Consider the following 23831-nt stretch of genomic DNA (forward strand, 5'->3'; position numbering starts at 1 on the left):
AAGCATCGGGGACGATGCTCCGTCAGGAGAGGCCGTGTTAGGTGTAACTTCCTGTGGTGGCGCCACCGTCGTGCGGCGCGTCTATAAAAGGCTGCGAAACCCGGTGTGCGGCCTCTTTTGGTCGACAGACGTGCTCTCGAACGAATCTCCGTATCATACCGTGTTTGCTTTATAAATTCTTTTACTGATTTTGTTAAAATTAATTATACGATTTGTTATCAGTTTCTTTTATTTAATTAAATTTAGAGGATACTCCTAACAATATATATAAGTGCGAAATTTCATACTCCTCGTCCGCGCAATATTCGTGAAAAAGGGTACAAAATTTTTGCTTCATTTAATATAGTGATGATAAGTCACGATGATTTTATAAAAGTAGATAAAATTTAGTACGATACCTTTAAAGCACCAGAGAACACAGCAATTGACAAGCCCAGAGACGAGTTAAACAGACTCGATAGACCCGCTAGGTAACCGGCCGGCAACGCATACAGCGCCGAGTCGACGCCTTGCTTACGGCACAAGTAGCAAACCACGGCCTGAAATCGATAAATTCCTTATTAAACTTTATGCCCTCATAAAATATACGAGTTTTTTAAATCGTCCAGAGATCATTTTACGGTGGCACATCTTTAAATATTACGAAATGGGCCAGTAAAAATTGGCCTCTAATGTTTATGAGAGTCTACTGCCGTTGATTTATTTACTTTTATAATCTTACGATGGCATGTCTTGAGGTTTCAGGGAAATATGGATCTTTTATTTTTTTAACGGCATTATTTATTTTTGTTAGTGCGGAGTATTAATATATTTCGTTTCATAATATTATGAGCACAAATAATACTAAAGGAAATATAGTGTTCTTATTCTCAACCAGCGACATGCTCCAGTACAATTAACGTACATAGGTACATTTTTTTTAGACAAAATATATAATATGTTACTCTATACATATCATTACAAATCTTTATGGTTGTCTGCTCTTTTTGCATAATACATGCATGTTCTAATGCATGTATTATACATATAAAGTTTCCGGAAGAAAATCTCAATCTGATAGTGAAAAACTTATCCATATTGGACATACGGTTTAGAAGATGTAAGAGGAGAAACAGACAGGCCAAAATTCAACTAGCGACTTTGCTCTATAAAGCATAACTGATCTAACACCAAATAAGTCAGTTAAATTACAGGGATGATCATGATATAAATATACCAAGTACGTAAGGTAATAAAATTACAGGGAACGATGGTATAACTTTATTTTATGGAATTAGTATTGTTCCATGGCATTGTTCATGTATATAGACGACGTTTACCACATACCATCAGATGTACTGTCAGCTTTTTGCCATTGCAGTTGTATAAAAAGTTACCGTCTCTATTACCACACGACGATGCACATTATGTTCAAGCTTTGTAAAGATAGACGGGAGTTGTTGAGAACTAAATTCTAAAGGTCTTTATATAGTAAGGATGCTTTGAGAAGTTATGCAATTTAATTAGTAAATTATCTATACTTATAACTTAGTACATCTAACATTATTTGGACTATCAAGTAGCTTAAATGCTACATTTTGTATTTGAAGATATAAGTTAGTAGATTTATCGGGTTCGATTTCATGTCGACGACGCCTGAATAAGGTTTCTAGTGTAGCAAGCGTTTCATTGACTGAGCTTTTTACAAGACGGGCCGTATGCTTAATAACTAAATGTAAAAAATGTCTCATAAAACTATGATAACATATAATATAGTCGTACTCTGTAAATACCGATATAACTGCCGAAGAACAAAGCCATCTTAAAATGTTTACTTCTTATGGATGATATAGCTTCTATGGGCGTCTTTATTTTGGGTATGATCAGTCTAGCTAACGATATAGCGAGACCAATACCGAAGTAGTTTGCATAGCCCTGAAATAGAAAAATAAATTATCTGTTAATGGTCTTGTAAACGTTAAATCATCGTCATCATCGTCATCATCATTTCAGAAAACAACGACTGCTGAACAAAGACCTCTACCAAAAATATTCGCGATGATCAGTTCTACGCCGCTCGAAACTAATGCTTTCCAGCGATCTTGATCAGATCGGCGATCTTCCTTGTCGGAGGCCTTAAATATAAACAAATTTAAAACAGGAGACTAAAGAATATACTGGAAATAACTTTAAATATATTTAATCATCATCATCATCATTTCAGTCCGGAAGACCTCCCCCAAAAATATTCATGTCGATCTGTTCTACGCCGTTCGCAACCAACGCTTTCCAGCGATCTTGATCAGATCGGTGGTCTTCCTTGTCGGAGACCTTGAATATAAATAAATTTAAAACTGGAGACTAAAAAATATAGTCGAAATAACTTTAAATATATTTAAAACATCTGTTAAATCATTGAGCAAAGCCTACTACTCACTAAACGGTTACTTGAATGACAAACGTGCATTGCAATAGTTGTTCATGCACGGGATTTTCATTTAATGTTAGACATAGACACCTATATAAGTAGACAATGCAAATAATTTGGCTTTAAAAATAACATATCCAGTTCTTCCCTATTGAATATACTCAACTGGACAGTAGGTCAAAAATATTAATAGAACAATAAGAACTCGATGTTCGTAAGCCGCTATAATGTCCTACATGAACAAATTTTTGAGTTGATAGGATTACCTCGCTTTGCTTTATTAATTCCCAAAGTAGATACTTTGTAAATAGTCATTTTACTACCTCACCTATTTCTGCCAACAAGCAAACTAGCTATTGTGCTTAGTAAACTATGTTTCAGTTTCGAGGATGAAATATAGCTGTTAGGTTATATGATACGAAGGTATTATGTTATAGTTCAGGAATGGAAACGCATCTGATAATACGATCTAGCGGTTTAGCACGCCTTACTTCCGATGGTCGCAGGTTCGATTCCTCGCACGACACAGATATTTGTATTCATGAGTAAGATTGTTATTGTTGATCTGGGTGTTTTCTATCTAAAAATCTATGTATTTGTATCAGTTATCTAGTGCCTATAACACAAGCTTTTTAAGGCGCTGTGTGAATTGTCCTGAGATTATTATTATTATGATTTGTTTTCTTCATTCAAGTATATTTTCTATCAAGTGGGTCGCGAGCATCTTTGCCAGTCTAGTTATGTAAAGAAATATTGTTTGATAAATTATTTTTTACCCTTAGTATATATTTCCGGCATGATCCTTCGTGTGGGCAAACGTTTTTAGAGCCGTCCTCTTTCCGTCGCACTTTTTCTGGTGTATAAAGCCTGAAAAAAATACATAGATAGTAAAGAAAATGTACCGACATAAACTCTAGGCTCGCTAGTAAACACGTAACTTTGTAGGGGATTGTAAGTAATGGGGACTATCCTGCTATAAACTCCTGATGATTTTATCACTACGGGCTAACTGATTTCACTTCCTCCTTAAGCAGTCATATCTTCCACTAACACATCATTAACATGGGCAGTTGCATCAATATATACATATCAATAAAAAACCATATAAGTTTTACAACATATTATGTTGCAAGATTCTTTTTTATCTTATATAGATTTTTTATCTTTAAAAGTCTGCATATCCACTCACTTTTTACAAAGTCAACCTATATACCTAGTTTTTACTGCGACCTGAGTACCCAGTACCCACCTCAGTTTCCCCTATCAGCCATCAAGCAGCTTACTTTGTCACCTATTTTAGTGAAATTATAGAAAATTCAACATGATACTAAGTTAGTTCTTCAACGAAGCGTTATCCCACGGCATCCCATGATAACGTATACGTAGTCTGCTTTTCATTTCCCCACCTTTTGCAATATTTTTTATTGCAGCTCCGCTCCTATCGGTCGTAGCGTAATGTTATGTAGACAAATGGACTATCTAACACAAAAATAATTGAAACCTGTAGTTCCTGAGATTAGCGTGTTCAAACCAACAAACTCTTCAGCTTTATAATATTAGTATAGACTAGCTGGTTCCGCGAACTCTGTTTTGCCTCAAAATTAAATATGTCAAACAAAGATTTTTTCTTTGTTACGCAATAAATTTCTGCAATAATATTGCACCCTGTTTAACAAGTATCAGCAGTTTGTATGAGAAAACATGAAATAGTTGTTTTTTCACCAATTTGCAACCTTAACATGCAATTTCTTCATATTTTATCACCGTTTAAACCTTCCTTGTACTTCCACGAATATTTCAAGACTAAAATGAGCCAAATCGGTTCAGCCGTTCTCGAGTTTTAGCGAGACTAACGAACAGCAATTCATTTATCAGGTAGGCCGACAGCTCGTTGCAAATCCTATTACTTAACAAAACTCTAATATTGTACGTGTGTCTATTGATATAATTAATGTATCTTTCTATAGTCAGTAAATAATAGGAATTCATTCATAGCGCCTTCCTTTAAAGTATAATTTCATCACCAATACGTACTTCTACATTTAAGGGAAACCTTGTAACAGTAAAGTAATTAAAGTGGCTCGATACAGAACAAAGGCTTCTTTAAACATTATTTCGTGCAATTATCAAGTCCGCTTATTCACTATGCTCGCTAGACTGTGGGAACAACGTGCTTACACAAAATGAAGGCTGAAGAGGGTTTACTCAAAGTAAATAGGTCTTACAAGTACCACTTATAAACAGGGCATGATTAAAATTATAAACAGTTTCTATTGGATAGTCAGGGTATGATAACTACCTTACTTATTTTTAATATCAATATAAGTAATATAGAGTTAGTAATTTTTGACGACCTCGGTGGTCTAGCGGTCTAGCATACCGCTTTACGACCGATGGTCGCGGGTTCGATTCCTCGTACGGCACAAACATTTGTATTCATGAGTATGATTGTTTGTATCGGTCTGGGTATTTTTTATGTATAATATGTATGTATTTACGAAAAAAAAAAAATTATCTATGTATTTGTATCAGTTGTCTAGGACCCATAACACAAGCTTTAGCTAGCTTAACTTGGGTCTAGATGGCGCTGTATGAATTGTCCTGAGATTATTATTATTATTATAGTAATTAATACTTCAAAAATAGTGTACCATATTTTATTTTATAAGTTAAGGAAATTAATCAGGAGACAAAACACAACTACATACATAAATTATATTAATAGTAACTATGTTTTGTCGGATGTTTTTTCCTGACTGTTGGAAAGTTGGAGGTATTTCAAATATAAAAAAATCTAATTCGGGTTTATTACGCATGAAATGTATATATAACGTGTTATATTCCACTTACATCATTACCTATAATGAATGCACAATATTTTTTTTTTCTTATGGATGATAATGGAATATTGCATCCGACTGCGCTAACGGTATACTTTGGCGGGGGGCACCAGTGGAGGATGGTAACATAAACATGAGGTCAGGACAGTTAGCCCATCGTAATAAATTCACCATATATTTATCACGATAGTTTCCAGGGAGAACCAACTGGATGTCAACCTGACCTCTAGTTGGTTCTCAATGTAGCATACAGCAATGAGGTTATTCCATCCACGTTACTAAGAATCCTCTTGCCCCTGTAGAATTCGATAGCACCTTATATAAGTTTAATGGTGTTTTGGTTTTTGTCAAATTAGAACTCACGACGACCTTTGGATCTCTAAGCCACTAGATTAAAACGCTTTATAAATCTTCTTAAATTCTTAAGAGAAAAAGTTTGTTTACCAGAATAGTGGAGTACGTTGTTCTTTATCTCCTTCCAATCTCATGAGGTAGAAGAGGAGAGAGCTACCGACCATGAACAGTAATGTTTGTCTTGCTTTTGTTATCTCCAAATATCCAGCTCTTTGTAGCGACCGAAGGTAGTATTCAACAAGCTGTAAAAAATAGAAAACAAATAACATTTTTATTCAATCAGCATAGAAAATAAAGTTTTTTATATTTGGATAAGAAAGTACCGTTTACCTATTAATTAAGTATTATATGTTTTTCAACAGTCAATTCTCTATATGTGATAGACTAAAGAATTTATCTGCACACTGTACATCTAAGTGCTTCATCTTTAAGATTACAAGTCTTGGCATGTATATACAAATGTTATATGACATCAGAATAATAAGAAAAAAACTGACACCGGTACCTTGGTTCGATTCTCGCGGAATATAAACATAATGAAAAGGATTTTTAACATTTAGTAGAATATACTTCTACTAAATGTTAAACATACTACTTCCTTTTTTTAGTTTGTTACTAGATAGTGCTGTGTATTATATCCTCTATTATTTAGCACTATTAGATATGGTAATGAATTTTTTACTATACTATTCTAGCGCCGCCTACCACCTTTTGTTTTTCTCCTCTACCCAAAGGTTGTTTGGAAGAAATTGCGTAAGTGATAAGACCGCATGTGTATTCTATTACAATAAATAAAGTATTTTACAGAAATAATGAATATTTGCAACATACTAATGACTAATATCAAAACGTCCGTCTCTCCACGTTGCTACTAACTAACAATATGCATATTATGTGCGTGAATATATCTATATCATAATTGTACAGTGCAACATATATAAATAGTTTTGAATCCTGTTATATATCTGGTATAATAATAATAATAATCTCAGGACAATTCACATAGCGCCACCTAGACGCAAGTAAAGATACCTAATGCTTAAGTTATGGGTACTAGACAACTGATACAAATACATAGATAATACCCAGACTAATACAAACAATCATGCTCATCAATACAAATGTTTGTGCCGTGCGAGGAATTGAACCCCGACCATCGGACGTAAAGCGGTGTGCCAGACCGCTAAACCACCGAGGTCGTCATATATATATATATATTCGTAAATACATATCATACTCATGACTACAAATATTTGTGCCGTGCAAGGAATCGAACCCGCGACCATCGGAAGTAAGGTGATGTAAACCGCTAAACCATCGAGGCCGTCAAAGAGAAGGACAATAAGAGAATATAAATAAAATAAATAAAAATACTGTAGGTAGTTACGATCTCTATATCTAAGCTTGGAATATTGTATGACTATCTTTGTATTATAATACGAGCAAACACAATGACATTATGTGACCTTTGAAATCTATTGTGTACGTTTGAGCATAAATATTAATATCACAAGAAAAACAACTACTTCAAATCGTCATTATACACATTTAACATGTAATAACTAATAACATCATCCTCTGCTTCCTGTTTCTTCTTTATCCCATTCATTTTGGGCTCAGCTTAATGTTTTCTCTTCCATTCATTCTTATTCGCAGTTATCTCGTTATTTTCTTGCGATACCATCTTTCACACAGTTCTGCTATCTCTATTTTGACCTTACTCTGCCTTCTAGTACTTTCTTATATATCTATATATTTCATATATAATACTTTCTTAAAAATATTCTCTTTATTCTTACGCAATACATGTCACTATCAAAATTGCAGTTAATAAAAAAATTAATAGTAATAATAATAATCTCATCATAATTTCTTTTACACTTTGGTGATCATTGTTTGGTGATTTTACCTGCAATGACAAATCTATCAAAGGGAGACATATAAAATAGCTAGCTACCTACCCCGACATTGCACGAGTGTATATGTATTATACACATAAACCTTCCTCTTGACTCACTTTATCTGTTAAAAGAAACCGCATCAAAATCCGTTGCGTAGTCTTAAAGATTTACGCATACATAGGGACGGACAGACAGTAACAGCGACTTTTTTTATACTATGTAATGATGATATATAATATAAAGAATAATAATCTTATATATAAAATTCTCGTGTCACAGTTTTTGTTCCCATACTCCTCCGAAACGGCTTGACCGATTCTCATGAAATTTTGTGCCAACATCTATTTTTCATCTCCCTAAATGTAAGGGGTAGTCCACCCCTAATTTTTTTTTTATTTTAAGTCAAAACAACGTTCGCGGGGACAGCTAGTAATAAAAATAATTTACGTTTAAAATACAATTGTGTAAACAAGTGACTTGGTGATATAAATGCCCTTGTAAATACTATAAAATAACCAACTATATGTTGTGAAATTGTGGAAATAATTATTTATTTAAATATCAGAATATGGCATACCTATTTTTATATAATTACTAGCATTGTACATATACAATAGTGGTAATTATATAAAAATAGGTATCATTATATTCTACTGTATCTTGCGTTCAAATATTCATTCAGTAATCCAAGTAGTTAATATTATGTATTAACGTACTAACTAACGTAATAATGTACTTATTTAACTCAACTTATAAATCTCAAAGGCTGTGATTTCTTTAATAACTGCTCTGATAGCAAACATCGTTAACTGATCAAATGAAACTTCTGAGTTTCATTTGATCAGTTGAGAACGTCTGTTGTTGCATTTTATTATTCCCAACATCATATGCTATGTCTATATTAAAGAAAACTAACTATATATTACAACTATATTTGACGACCTCGGTGGTCTAGCGGTCTAGCACACCGCTTTACGATCGATGGTCGCGGGTTCGATTCTTCGCACGGCACAAACATTTGTATTCATGAGTATGATTGTTTGTATTAGTCTGGTTCTTTTCTATGTATTTATAAAAAAAAATCTATATATATGTATCAGTTATCTAGTATTCATAACACAAGCTTTAGCTAGCTTAACTTGGGTCTAGATGGCTCTGTGTTAATTGTCCTGAGATTATTATTATTATTATTATATACTGTAACAATACCTATGTGAATTTGAGAAAAAGGCATCCTGATCATTAATTTTTAAAATTATCTCTTTGTGTAATATTTTTTTATTAGAATTCGTTCAATAGTTATTAGAACAAAGATTAACAAATATTTTTCAATAATCTTAAATTTTTGACTTATTAATATTAAGAATATATGCTAAAATTGTTTACGCAAAAAATACTACTAACTGTACTAGTACTGTAATTATAACTCATTCTATGAAGTTGGGTAAAGAAAGAAAAGTACACATAAATATTAACATTCATTCATTCATTCATTCATTCATAATTCAAAAATCGTGCTCTTGTCGGTGGAGCTCTTTCCATTTTTCTTTATCTTTCATCAATGTCTTTAGTTGTTGATACGACACGACTCCAACTTTTAATCTTTCACCTTTTAATATATTAACGTATATAAAATTGAGACTTATGTCTTTCATATTATGAATGCATATGCTTAATACGATTCAAATAGGACCCCATAATTCATTGGTTTTAGAGTCTATTGCTCTTGTGTTTAGTAAGGAGTCGGAGAGATATTATAATGTACTAGCTGTGTCCGTGGTTTTACTCGGGTCAAATTTATATTCTAGGTGTTATACTTAATATGCTATCGTCGTCGTTGATCTCATATTGTATTATTTTACTGATAAAGGCTATAACAGAATAGCAGAGAGGGTGGATTCACTGCCCCCACTGAGTTATAGACCTTTTTGTCTCATTCATTAGTTTTAAATTATATTATTATATGGGCAACAGTTGTATTGTGTGAAAAGTTTTTGTTTGAGGCATATAAAGATTATTATTATTATTATTCAGATGTATAAGTCGCATTATTGTAAAGTTTCATTAAAATCCATTGAGTAGTATCCATCCTCCATCCATGCTCGCAAACTTCCGCGTTTATAATGATTTGTCATGGATTTCAGTTTCTATCACTGATTTTCCTCCTTTACGAGTAATCATGTGCGGTCGGATATATGAGGAACGTTCGATGCAACGATGCAAGCCAAGTATATAGCAATTTAGAGCTGTTGTAACGCTACCAAGGTTGCAATGCAATGCATCACTCTACAAGGTGCAATAACAACACAAACGGATTCATTATCGTTATGAACTGTTTATTACTACTAGTTCTATTCTTGGATGTCATAGTTGTGTAATGGTTTGACACTGCCTTGCCTAATAATGATCGCGGGTTCAATTCTAGTAGAGTACTCTAACTTGTTTACTTGTATTAACCTGAATGTTTTGAATGGATGTCCATACTTGACGAACTCAATAGTGTAGCGGTTTATTTCTGATGGTCTTGGGTTCTATTCCTAGCATTATACAAACATTTGTATTTGTGAATATGATTGTTTGTATCGGTATGGGTGTTTACTACGTATTTTATATATTTATTTATAAGAACAAACAAGTAATAAGTAATAAGCAATCTCTTCCAGACAACCTTTGGGTAGAGGAGAGAAGACAGAAAGTGGTAGATGGCGCAAGAATGGACTAGAGAAATAAAAAAGGCATAGGAATACTAAATAATAACAATTTACATATACGTATGTTATGTGTATATTTAAAAAAAAAAAGAATAAGTATTGATATAAGTTTAGTACCCAAAATACAAGCTTTTCTTAGTTTAGGACTAGAAAACATGTAATTTGTCCAGGGTTATTATTATTATAAATATAAAAGCAAATACCAAATGTATCTGAAATTAATATTACATTAATTTCAGATTCATTTGATATTTGCATATCTGTAAAGACTAAAAGTGAGAGCTATATCACTTAAATAACCGTACGTACATATATATTATGTACCACTTTTATTTTGACGGCCTTGGTGATCTAGCGGTTTACTTCCGACGATTACGGGTTCGATGGTGCAACTATTTGTATTTATGAGTATGATTGTTTGTATCGGTCTGGGTGTTTTATATTATGTATGTGTTTACAGAAAAAATATCTAAGTAAGTCATTTTTAGCCATAACACAAGCTTTGTTTATTGTGGGACTAGATGGCGCTGTGGAAATTGTCCAGATTTATTTATTTATAACAAATAAAAAAATTCATTGCATTACAGCAGTAAATAGGTACTTACCAAATTGAAGAACAAGTTAATGATTAGACCTCTTCGGCTCGGTGGTTCCAAATAAATGTACAGTCCGGTCAATGTGAACGGAATCCGGTTGTAGGTGTAGTATGTGAATTTGTTGCCCAGCATCCATCTAGAATGTAGAGTCAGGTCTAAGTTAAAGACGGCGGCGGTGGTCTAGCGGTATAGTACATCAGTTTACTTCCAATGGTCGCGGGTTCGATACCTTGCATGGTCCAACATTTGCAATAAATATTATGAGTGTTTGTATCTAGGTGTTTTCTATGTATATTATGTGTATTTATAAAATAAAAAATGTATCGAAGTGTTTATATTAGTTGTCTAGTATCCATAACATAATCTCTGCTTAGGTCGGGACTAGATGGCGCTGTGTGAATTCTGCGTTATTATAATTATATAATAATTTATTTGATTAAACATATTTTTTTATTGGTCCTAGAAACTAACTATTTAAAAACTATAAAAATAACCGTAGAATCTATTAAAATACCATGTATTGATTAGAAGATGTAACAGATGATCACAGCAACTTTATTTATACTACGTAGGAGTTAAGATTTGTTAAAAATCAACAGTCTTATAAAAAGCGATTTTATCACATACCTTACCTAATTAAACAACTCAAGTTGACATAGGTACCAGTGACAGCGGCCCCCAGTAACGTCGACCTTAAGTAATATTCGCCCATTTTCTTCCAAAATTCCTTCTTTTTCCATTTCTTTGTCTGCATTAGTAACTGTGCCTGAAATCAGTGTTTAAAATGCACATAATTTAAAAAAAATGTTAATTTTTGACGTATTTACCATAATTAAGTATATCAAATTTTACACCTCGCTATCTAACGCTTTAGAATGTATATTCTTGCATAAAGAGTGGATCTTCTTGTGATGAGACAGCATTCCGAATGAGCGGTAGATTAAAAAACATGTGATGACTATTCAAAGGTGCTTCAATGTAAGTTTATTTGAATAAATGATTTTCTATTCTATTTTTTTTATGTATACTCCTAAACAACTACACCTATTTAAGAAACATTTCCTTTGTTTTAATAGTATATTAATGCAGTTATATACACTATAAACTTCATTGGGGCGGACCACTAAAAATCGTGTCCTCACTTCACTTACCTCAAACCTATTTCAGCCGCCAGACAGTTTGTAAGTTATGTTTTTATTTTGAAAGATGAGATAAGGCAAATTACAGGATAAGAATCATGATATCTTAGACCTCTAGAATGGCAACAAGGGCTTCACATGATACTGTATCGTTCGTACTAATGATCTCTATGGTTACCGTATACCATCAGGTGGATCGTAACTTTTAGGCCATTCCAGTTACATAAGAAACCGAACATATAGGTATGTTTTTTCTCTTTATTTAATCTGTAGTTTAGAATCACAATAGTGAGCATGTTAGCTTCTACATAAATTAATATACATATTAAAATAACAGATATTTTTTTTAAAAGAAAAATTACTTCTACATACCACATAAATAATAGAGTAAAATTTGACACTTCCAATTGACGTTTGCAAGTACGTCTCTGGCGTGGACCAGAGGCAACTTTTGTTCCATGGATGTACTATGTGATTGCATGGTACGTCCCCGCACGCCGATTCAAACAACTCTTTACTTAACATCGCCATTTTGTAAACTTCAGTGCCTATTTACCTGTAACAAGGGGAAAGAATAACTTTACTCACTACACAAGTCATTATCAGCGTATAAGAGGTTGACATAGTCAAGTGGCGTCGTTCGATATTTGAATCATAGCTCGAGCCTGTTAGTGATTTCGATTTCTGATTTCGAAAGTGTGATATCATTTTGGGGTAGGCAAAATACGGAAGTAGATTTTATATATATAGTCGTCATATATACGTAGTAGTTATATATATAGTCGTCCGTATTAGTCTTCCAGATGATATTGTCTTATATATTTCAAATCTAGGTAAGATTTATTAATATAATATACTAGCTATAAGCCCCGGCATCGCCCGGGTGGACATGTATTATACATATAAACCTTCCTCTTGAAACACTAACACACACTAAAACAAACCGTTCCAAAATCCGTTGCGTAGTTTTAAAGGTTTAATCATACATAGACAGAGACAGCGACTTTGTTTTATACTATGTAATGATATACATGTGTTTTGCTTTGTTCTCTTTTTATTTTACCGCCAATAAATATTTCATTTTCTATTTAATCAGCGCAAACGTTAGTAATTATTTGCATATTATTATATACTTAGAAATAATACACGTCACATATTATCTTCAACAGCATCCTGCACTCGTCTCAACAGTCGTGTTTACATCAATGAATCATATAAAACTCTAACTCCAGTGATTCAGGCGAGTTGAAAGGACACCTAAGTTAAACAAATTTTTAACACCAAAATCTTACTGTACTTGTGTTGCTATTTAAGATAAGATAGTATATATGTGGATGATTCAAACATTTATCAGATAATCCTACTCGTGTTAAAATTATGAACGTAAGTTTACGTGAAAATCTCATTATGGAATTATGCATTCATTTTGTCATAAATTGATATAACATGGGAATAATTTTTAAGGGATTTGGGCTATTTTTCAGTGCTAAAGAGAACTTTAGTACTGCCACAGATAACATAGTACTGCGAACTGCATAGATCTATTGTGCTCGCCCTTTTAGAGTTCGCTACCTAGGGCCGTCAGGGACAAGAATTGAAGGATATTCTTAGATACGAAAGTTTTTATCTCCTTAGGATATTGTGTACTTTCCAAAGGAGATATTTCATGGAATACTTGTTATCTAAATCCAGTTCATTTGATGAGAGATAAAACAGTTCCTATAGGTTTAGATTAGGTGTGTATTAATTTAAGAACACATTTCTTGTCTTTAACTACATTCGAATCTGTAGGCAAATTTGAATTATGATAAATGTCTGTATTTATTATTTAAATGTGTATTTTAAAAGAGGATTAAGTTAGATAGATAGATAAAACCTTTATTCCCAATATTAACAGTAATCTGTTAATGTATGATTGGTAATCCAACAATATACGTAACCTATAAACTCACGTCTGTAATGCTAATAACAGCTGATACAGCTATTGCTGATATATGTACAACATTAATAAGGTATATCTATACAGCACTGGTTTTCAGGCAGGTCCCATTACTCATTAAGAATCACACCATGAATATCATTACAGATGAGAGGGTTTATATAACTTATACCTATATCATGCAATGTAATAGGGGAATGGGATTGTTAGTAATGTAGTCTGGTTGACCTCCACGCGGTTTACCCAGAAAACCATCATGATAACTGACCTGCCTAGTTTAAGGCTGTAAACTGAACTGCCTGGAAACTGACTGGATTTTAAAGAGTTCATAATACGCCCCCTTCATCATATAATCTTCCAATGATGACTCCCAGAATAAACCGTTAGCGCATGCGATGCACCATTCCATCACCAATAAAAAAATTTACTAATAATATAAACCAACGTTTGTGAGTATGGATGGATGTATGGATGGATGTAGGTATATTTGTTACTCTTTCACGCAAAAACTATTGAATATATTGATAAAACTTTACAGTAACTTATACATCAGAATAACATATAGGCTACAGTTTAAAGAGATATGTAAATTGGGTAATCGAAATAACAGTACAGCTAGTACAACAGTGAGGCTATTATTTATAAAGATATGTAAACTGGTCGAAATATAATGATAAGTGTCAAGTAAGTGTGACGCAGACGAAGTTGTGCCGGTAAGTAAGTATCTACATACTAGTAATAAAAAATGGAACCACTTTATAAATATATTTGATTTTAAAATGGAAATATTTCTATAAAGAACTTCTGATGTTATTTTGTTTTTTCTGTTTTGACTGACAAGCAAACTAGCAGACGACCCACTTTATTGAAAGTAACATCCATCGTTTATTCACATGAAGAGAATAGCAGATATCACGTGCCACCTGTCGAAAGGCTCTTTCGTTGCCATTTCTGTACATTGTCAATTCACTATCATATCCAGTGTTTTAACCAGAACAATATAATTATATATACGACGACCTCGGTGGTCTAGCGGTCTAGCACACCGCTTTACGTCAGTCCGATGGTTGCGGGTTCGATTCCTCGCACGGCACAAACATTTGTATTCATGAGTATGATGATTTGTATTGGTCTAGGTATTTTCTATGTATAATATGTATTTATTTACGAAAAAAAATATCTATGTATTTGTATCAGTTGTCTACTACCCATAACACAAGCTTTAGCTAGCTTAAATTGGGTCTAGATGGCGCTGTGTGAATTGTCATGAGATTATTATTATTATTATTATAATAATAAATAATTAAAAAAATATATATCTGTGTATTTTTGGGTTTAACTTGGAGCTAGATGGTGCTGTGTGAATTGTCCTGAGATTGTTACTAATATACGATTATTATTATTACTATTTTATATTTATACAATACATATAATTATTGTTAAATATATATCATAGACCACAATCATATGTTCTAGCTTTTTCCTTCCTCTAGGCACTAATTAACAGTCTCTGTGGTCTAGCGGTTGAGTATACCGCTTTACTTCCGATGGTCGTGGGTTCTATAATTATATAATGGAATATATATATCTTCCTCATGGTACAACCTATCTCCATTTTAAATTTCACTAAGATTCTTTCAACTGGTGACAGATAGACAGACACATTTTTAATTTTACAATATTACTACGCATGTACGGTAAAAATGTGATGTTGCATAACCACCAATTAGTAGAGGACGCGGAACAAATCAACAATCATCGAACCAGTAGATACTGCTTCAACTGGATCGAACTGATCAAAATATATTTTATATTGTGCATACATTTGTAATATTTCTGTCAACACTCGGCACCCTTCCATTTGTTTACATACAAAACAGATTTAAGTTCTGTGTAAATTAGTCCGCATTATGACTCCATGTTGATCGCGTTTCTATTAATATAATAAGCACACGATCAAATAAAATTGTTAATTTAGTACAATCATTCTACCCGTATACTCACCAACATACTACAATAAAAAAAATAATAATAATACCTCATCATCACATCATATATAACTTTACAGTGATAAAGTGATAACTATCACGCGAATAAACGATATTGTATCGTCGATTCAACCCACAGGCATAGTGATGACGCAAGTACTTCAACCTTTGTCAATTGTCCAGGAGAAACATTATTATTATTCTGTTTTTACATTAAATAAGACTATTATATATATATATATTGTATTAGCAACTCAGTCTCAAGGGTAGTAGAACATTATATTAAACACATACATCATCATCATCATCATCATCATCATCTGCTTCTTCCTTATCCCATTTATTTGTGGTCGGCGTAATATATTTTTCTCTTCCATTCATCCCTGTTCGCAGTCATCGCGTTATTTACTTCCTTTCTTACCATATCATCTTTCACACAGTCCATCCATCTCTTTTTCGGCCTTCTTCTGCCCTTATAACTATCCACATTTATATGTAACACCTTCCTTAAAATATTATCCATATTTCTCCCATACATATTATACACATACAATTTCTTCATAATTCCCTCTGTTAAGAGACGAAAACCGCATCAAAATCCGTTCAGTAGTTTTTGATACTATAAAGTCTCAATAGATTATAATGGCATTAAAAATAAAGAAATTTAGTTGAGTTACTTCTTTGCCAGTTCTTCTAAATTGAATCTGTATACTACATATATAGTAGGGATCAGTGTACTGTATACTGTACGATAGAGAACAAATATTAAGGACAAAATCCTTGACATTCATAAGCGACTAAAATTTACATGAATAAATGTTGTTTTTTTTTAATTTGAGTGTAAATAGACACAATAATATTAGTGTATGTTTTCTTAGATTTTTATATCACTTGTGAACAAAGGTCGTCATAGTTGACAGTTATCAACATTATCGAGCGGACGTTATTTACATTGTAACTATCAATATAAAATATAATTATCTATATGCCTACATAATATTGATACAGACTTGAAATTATTTGAAATTAACTATAACATATCAGCCGTGACTTCGTCTGCCTATTTTAATATGTCAGGACAATTCACACAGCGCATCTAGTCCCAAGCTAAGTAGAGCGTGTATTATGGGTACTGGACAACTGACACAAATACATAGAAATTTTAAGATAAGAGACAGAGTATCCCTTCTGTATCCTTCCTGACTTTCAGATAAGAAAAAAAAATATTATAATAATAGAGGTAAATCAATAATTAACTCGATAAAACGTTTCTTCTCATACTCGTGAACGAGTGCTGCTTGTAGGGACTGGTCTGCTCTTATCACTACGACTGATTTAATCTTATTGCATGATTATATTTGACCCAAAAAATTAGTGCTTGTTGGTAGTTTGTATTCACACGTTTCGATTTGTAAATGTAAACTTACAAGGATTATTTAAAAGAGCAACACACAAGTTTCTTGCTCGTTCTTCTTGTGATGAGACAGCTTTCCGAACGAGTGGTAGATAAAAAACAAATTGTTATGACTATTCAAAAGTGCTTAAATTAAGTTTATTTGAATAAATGATTTTCTATTCTATTCTATTCTATTCTTCCAATCGGTCCCTCGAAATCAAAACCTAAGCCGATGTTAGAAGGCAAGTAGCACGAGCGGTGAAGGTGAGGGTTGATGTGCATCGGCAAAGACCTAAACTCAGCTCATAAACCCCGGGAACTGCTTAGTGTTTCCATTTCTGCCACATGATCAACCCGGCACCCTTACGGTGACTCCATGGAATTCTAAGAAATTCGTCTGTTCGTCTCTCTATATTACGATGACTGTCTATTTATTTATTTATTTAATTCAGGCTACATGGCCCATATTATAAATACCTTATAGACTAACATACATAAGAAATAATAATAAAATATGTAAAATAAAATTGTCTCTATGGTCACGGCACTGACGACGGCAATCTGCCACGGTAGCGCCGATAGACCACCCCCTTATACAATACTCACAAAGTTATGATCATTAGGGCGAATCTAGAGTATTTAGTGTATATTTATTACTAGCTGTTCCCGCGATTTCGACCGCGTGGAATATAACTTCATTTTTCTAAAATAAAAGTATCCTAAATTACTCCTTATTACATCAGCTACTAGCCAAAAAAAGTCCCGTCAAAATCGGTCCAGCCATTTCAGAGATTAGCCGGAACAAATAGACAGATAGATAGACAGACAAAAATTGTAAAAAATGTTATTTTGGTGTATGTACCGTATTTATATTCAAAAGTACCAGTAAAGTATAGATATAAAAAACGGTTATTTCAATATTACAAACAGACACTCTAATTTTATTTATATGTATAGATTATAAAATAACTAACTGGCCCCGCAAACGCTATTTTGCCATATAAATTAAAATCGGTTTGTGAAAATGTGAAAATGGATTGAATATATTTTAAAATGTCGAATCATAAATACGAGTATACTTAAAATAAATTCAACTGTTAAAAATATAAAAAGTTTTTAGAGATGGGTTACCATTGAAGGGTATGAAAAATAAATGTTAGCTGATTCTCAAGCTTACCCGATATTCACACAAAAATTCAAACATACAAACACCGCAACACGAGATTTTCATATATATTAGACAACACAAAACATTAAATAAATAATTCTGAACGTCTATTTAGATTTCACGATAACTTTAACATATTAGATCACATTACACATAATTGGGATAGAGTTGCCAACGCAATAAAATAAAAAAAAATTGATAATAGAGTTCATAAGTGTCTAAGATATGATACGAAGAATTACATTTATTACTGTTCTAATATCTATTCAATATAAATATGTATACTATATCAATAAATATACCCAAAGATATATATCTGTACTCACAGTGACAAAGTTCATGTCTACATAATCAACATGAAATCCAGAATAATAACAAAATGGAATCACGTGTAACACAATTATTCAAACGTTACGTTTGGGTTGACGCGGTACAATCGAATGAGGAAATGCTTTCGATCTACAGCGGCGCGTGCGCATATGTCGAGAGGACTATGCGTTATGAAGTGTAGGTGAGTGTTAAATCATGCTATTCAAGATGACAATGATGATTATAGATGGTATGATCGTGGTAATTGCTTCAGTAGTTCCTTGTTGGATTTATGAAACTGATTTTTTTATACTACTATGATGGAAAACAAACATACGGCCTATCTGACGGTGGGCCGTATGCATGTTTGGTTGGTGTAGTAGTTGAATGATTACCGTAGCCTATGGACGCCTGAGGTTACCCTAAGTTAACAGATTTTTATATTTTTTTTCTCTATAGAACATTAATACCGAGTAACTGCTTGTTTACTCGATATAAAATTCGTTAGGATATTTTAGCCGCTTATAAACGTCAAATTGTTTGTATTATATTCTTTCCCTACCGAAAAGTACAGTATACAGATTCAATTGAGAAGAACGGACAAGAAACTCAACTGAATTTCTGTTTTTTTTTAAGACAGTTTATTTACATTATATACATGAGGTGCAGTGTATGCAGCCAAAAACCGTACCAGATGGAGGTAAATTGCGACGAGCTCTGTCGCTAAGAAAGAAGAAAGAAAGAAAGAAAATAATTTCTAAGGAAGACAAGGAAGAAGAAAGGAAGAAATACCATCATAAAAGCCACGACCACTCTGTCAAGAGTGAACGGCAAAAGAGATGAAGAAGTTACGTCTAACATTAGTAAATTATGTAAATTACTAGCTTCTCAACCCGGCTTCGCACTGGTGTACATGTATTATACATATAAACCTTCCTCTTCAATCACTCTATCTATTAAAAAAATCTGCTATAAAATCCGTTGCGCAGTTTTAAAGATTTAAGCATAGATAGCGACTGCGACTTGCTACTCGTATTTAGGTCACTATCTAATAGAAGCTAAACCTGACACGTTAATATTTCCTCACTTACGTAAACACGTTAAATGTTCTCTTTGTTTATCTAATTAGAGTATTCCTCGAGCTAACTGCAGTTAACGTTAATGGCAGTTAATGGCACTAACGTTTAGTTTTTTGTTGAACACTCGCTTGTTATGGCCACAAATAATGAGCTAGGTTAAGCATTTAGACTGAAGTTATTTAGTACAGCAAAATCTTATTACTGAACAAACTGACCCCGTACAAATTCATCAGTGTTATATAAAAGAGAGAAAGTTTAAAAAAAAAACGTAGTAAATTTTCCCTTTTTTTTTATTTATAACTTTTTGCAACACTTTTAATTGATGTTCCTCTCCTATTGATCGAAAGGTGATGTTATATAGCCTACATGATCCTTACGAATATTATAAAGGCAGAAGTAATTATGTCTGTCTGTCTTGTTTTCACTACAAAAGCACTGAAATGATTTAAATGATATTTAGTACACAGATAGTCCAGACCCTTAGAAAGGATATAAGCTACTTTTGAAGACGAGAATGGATTGTAAGGGATTAAAAGGGGAGTCAAAAGTAGCCTATGTAGTTTCTAAAAGCCAGACTAGGCTTTTGAATGGAAAAAAAGGGTTGTTATTGTAAGGGATTAAAAGAAGAGATATAGAGATTAAAAGGGGAGTCAAAAGTAGCCTATATACTTTCTAAAGGCCAGACTAGGCTTTTGAATGGAAAAAAAGGATTGTTATTGTAAGGGATTAAAAGAAGAGATATAGAGATTAAAAGGGGAGTCAAAAGTAGCCTATATACTTTCTAAAGGCCAGACTAGGCTTTTGAATGGAAAAAAAGGTATATTATTGTAAGGGATTAAAAGAAGAGATATAGAGATTAAAAGGAGAGTCAAAAGTAGCCTATATACTTTCTAAAGGCCAGACTAGGCTTTTGAATGGAAAAAAGGATTGTTATTGTAAGGGATTAAAAGAAGAGATAGATAGATAGGTAGATATATCGTTTATTTGTTTGTTACTAATCACACACAACATGAAAGAAATGAAAGGTTGTATGGATTATTGTCTAGAATTTCTAGAACTATTGTCTAGAACCCAAATATTAAAAAGAAGAAGAACAGTTTTTAATAAAACAATAACTGGAACACCACCCAAGTATAAATTAATTGAATACTCCTAAATTATACACTGTATTGTAAAACTTAATAATAATTTAAGAAATGCATATATGCAGTTGGCTCAAAGATTTTCATCAGAGACTAATTATAAAGTTTGAAGGCCATAAGTAGGTTATTTACATACTCATATAATTTTATTGTTTAATACTACTTTACTTCTAAAAGTTATAAATACATTAATGACTTCCGGGCATTTTGATTTATTGTTTATATTTATACTTGAGTATTTCCCGTTATCTCTGTTGATGTAAAGTATTTATTACACTTTCACTACTTGATGATATTATTGTATAAATTGTATTTTATCTATCGATAAATTGTTTATAAAACGATATCAGATTAGCGTTACATACTGGGTATTATTTATTTTACATAATATAGAACATTTATTAAAATTCAAATTTGGAATTATATTTAGAAAAAAACAATATGTTTTGACACATACATTTTGGCGGGAATCTGGGATGTTGTTTTGATTACAAAACCGTATATAGAAGAAAAAATAAAATAAACTGAACAGTATTTTCTAAAAAAGAAAATTATTTATGTAAAAGGAAGTAGAAATACGACTTTGCCTAGGAAGAACGTCTTGAACTCTCCGAACACTCCAAAGTACAGCAAAGTAACACCAAACTTACTCACCTTTGCTCAGAATCGTTTCGACGTGTTGTACAGTTTAATAATCACGTACTCTAGATTGTAGATTTCATTAAAACACGTAAATTAATTCAACGAATTCACTAATTTTTACTACTTCTTACTTCTTATAGATTTTCTTTCCTTTTGACAAGCGGCTAGTGTTGCCTATTATGACACTAACAAATAGGAAAGGGACCGGGAAAACCTTCTTGCAGTTCTTATTTTGAATTAATTATTGTCGTTCTAAATTTAAGTGATCACATATTTTTATTGGTGGCCAGTATTATCGAGCGCCTTTTACTCTAATAAGCAAGCCGGTATTAGAACTTGTTTATACTAAGATAGTGTTCGGAAAGCGGAACATAGGGTATCTGTCAAAACCATAGACGAATCGCGTTTTTTTTTACCGTATGAAAATCGGAGTAAATAGCAAATATAATAGGTTTGTCTATTGATTTATTTAAATATGACCTTTCATTTTTTAGTTTAAGTAAAGAGTTTCTAACTTATTTTTATATAATTACTACCATTGTAAATACAATATTGTGACAAATAAATAAATAATTATTTATTTATTTGTCACAATCGGTTTAACATACTTCCCTATTTTTATGAAGGATAAATATGAATATTGCTAATAAATACGTTTTATAAATCTGAATTCATGTTGAGATAGTCAGTGAGTCAGTGGTAATTCTTCTTTATGTGGATACTATATATAATAGATACTATTTTTACTAGCGACTTCGTTCGTCACTGGGAATTTCGGTTTTCGTGTGATTATTTCCGCAAAATACGACAAGTAGTTGGTTAATTGACTGGATGTTTTTGTTAAATATTGCTATAGAACTGTAAATATTTTTTTTAAATACTTTTATTGACAAAATTCACTAGTGGTTGGACAATTCATTTCCGTGGGACAAAGTGAGACTCGGAGAAAAGTTACTAAAAATAAATAGTTTATGATCACGAAATCACATTTAAATATGTTCAGCCGAAGATTTTCATTAACCTGTATAGTTATCATAAGCACTATAACCTCTTTAATGTATAGAATTATGTCATATGTATGAGTGTGTATGGAAACAAATAAATTTATACACATACATAAAATAAATATGGACGTAAATATGAATATATGTGTAAAATTTAAAATGTGTATTCTATGATTAATTGTAATTATTAGTAAAGTTTTAATTTACAATAATAGTTCAAAATACAGCACACTTAACTTTAAAGAAATATTTTCTTAAATTCTAATTTCTTCATTTATGCTTATTCAATATATGTAGTAGCATAAATAAAGCAGAAAATATATTTAATTGTTATATATGTGTATTAGATTTAGTTATATAAAGGTATTTATAACTCCTTGTATTAAGATTATCTTAGTTATTATCTATATTCCTTTAATTAATTAAGCACCAAAATCGATAATTACCGATCATCTTGTACCTATAATAGCGACAGGTAGAGAATGTTTTTAGTTTACATCCGCCTTTTGTATCATACTGTATAGTTATTTATACATATAAATAAAATTGGAGTGTCTGTTTGTAATATTGAAATAATCGTTTTTTAGTACATGCATATGAATATAAATACGGTACATACACCAAAATAACATTATTTACAATTTTTGTCTCTCTGTTTGTTCCGGCTAATCTCTGAAATGGCTGGACCGATTTTAACGCGACTTTTTTTGATGTAATAAGGAGTAACTTAGGCTACTTTTATTTTAGAAAAATAATATTATAGAATAATTAAATTACTCCGCGTGCGAAGTCGCGAGTACAGCTAGTTAGCAAATAAAAAAAAGTTTACTTACCAAAGTTTTTTTTTCCAATCCGTGAATATAACAGTAAAACTCATAACACGTCAATACTGACCAACGGATACGAACAACACTAAAAGCAATGCTGTGATTACGTAATACTGTTATCAGTAGATAATTCACAATAGCTTATCAACATTCTAATTGAGTAACGAATTACTGAAATTATTATTTGGATATTTAAATTGAGATTTGGTTTTTGACACCTGAATGATGATAATGTTTTATTTCTGTTAATCAAGGGCATAGTAGAAATAATATATATACATATATATATATATATATATATATAGTATTTATGCTAAAGTAAAAAAAAAATGCTTTTTGCACCTCTATATTTTAATCATTTTATAGTCATAATTGTGCGAAATTTCTTA

General features: G+C 32.2%; 1 protein-coding gene across 4 annotated transcripts in view; it reads right to left on the bottom strand.

Moving 5' to 3' along the window:
- Positions 1 to 23513, bottom strand: part of LOC131852064 (transmembrane protein 135-like) — a 30242-nt gene extending 6729 nt beyond the window's left edge. The window contains exons 1-8 of one of the 4 annotated variants that reach the window (XM_059202665.1): positions 23449 to 23513; positions 12321 to 12504; positions 11442 to 11575; positions 10819 to 10945; positions 5692 to 5843; positions 3184 to 3274; positions 1762 to 1914; positions 399 to 539 (exon numbers count right to left, since the gene is read on the bottom strand). In XM_059202665.1, coding sequence (XP_059058648.1) covers positions 399 to 539; positions 1762 to 1914; positions 3184 to 3274; positions 5692 to 5843; positions 10819 to 10945; positions 11442 to 11575; positions 12321 to 12479 — 957 coding nt within the window. In that variant the 5' untranslated portion in view covers positions 12480 to 12504; positions 23449 to 23513. Of the gene's footprint in view, positions 1 to 398; positions 540 to 1761; positions 1915 to 3183; positions 3275 to 5691; positions 5844 to 10818; positions 10946 to 11441; positions 11576 to 12320; positions 12505 to 18448; positions 18466 to 18765; positions 18921 to 21623; positions 21643 to 23448 lie in introns of those variants that run through there. The other 3 variants (XM_059202667.1, XM_059202664.1, XM_059202666.1) reach the window with 3 other exon arrangements.
- Between the last annotated feature and the right edge of the window lie 318 nt (positions 23514 to 23831).

Source organism: Achroia grisella, unplaced genomic scaffold, assembly GCF_030625045.1.
Source record: "Achroia grisella isolate CSIRO2021 unplaced genomic scaffold, CSIRO_AGI_Agris_v1 utg821, whole genome shotgun sequence".
NCBI lineage: Eukaryota > Metazoa > Arthropoda > Insecta > Lepidoptera > Pyralidae > Achroia > Achroia grisella.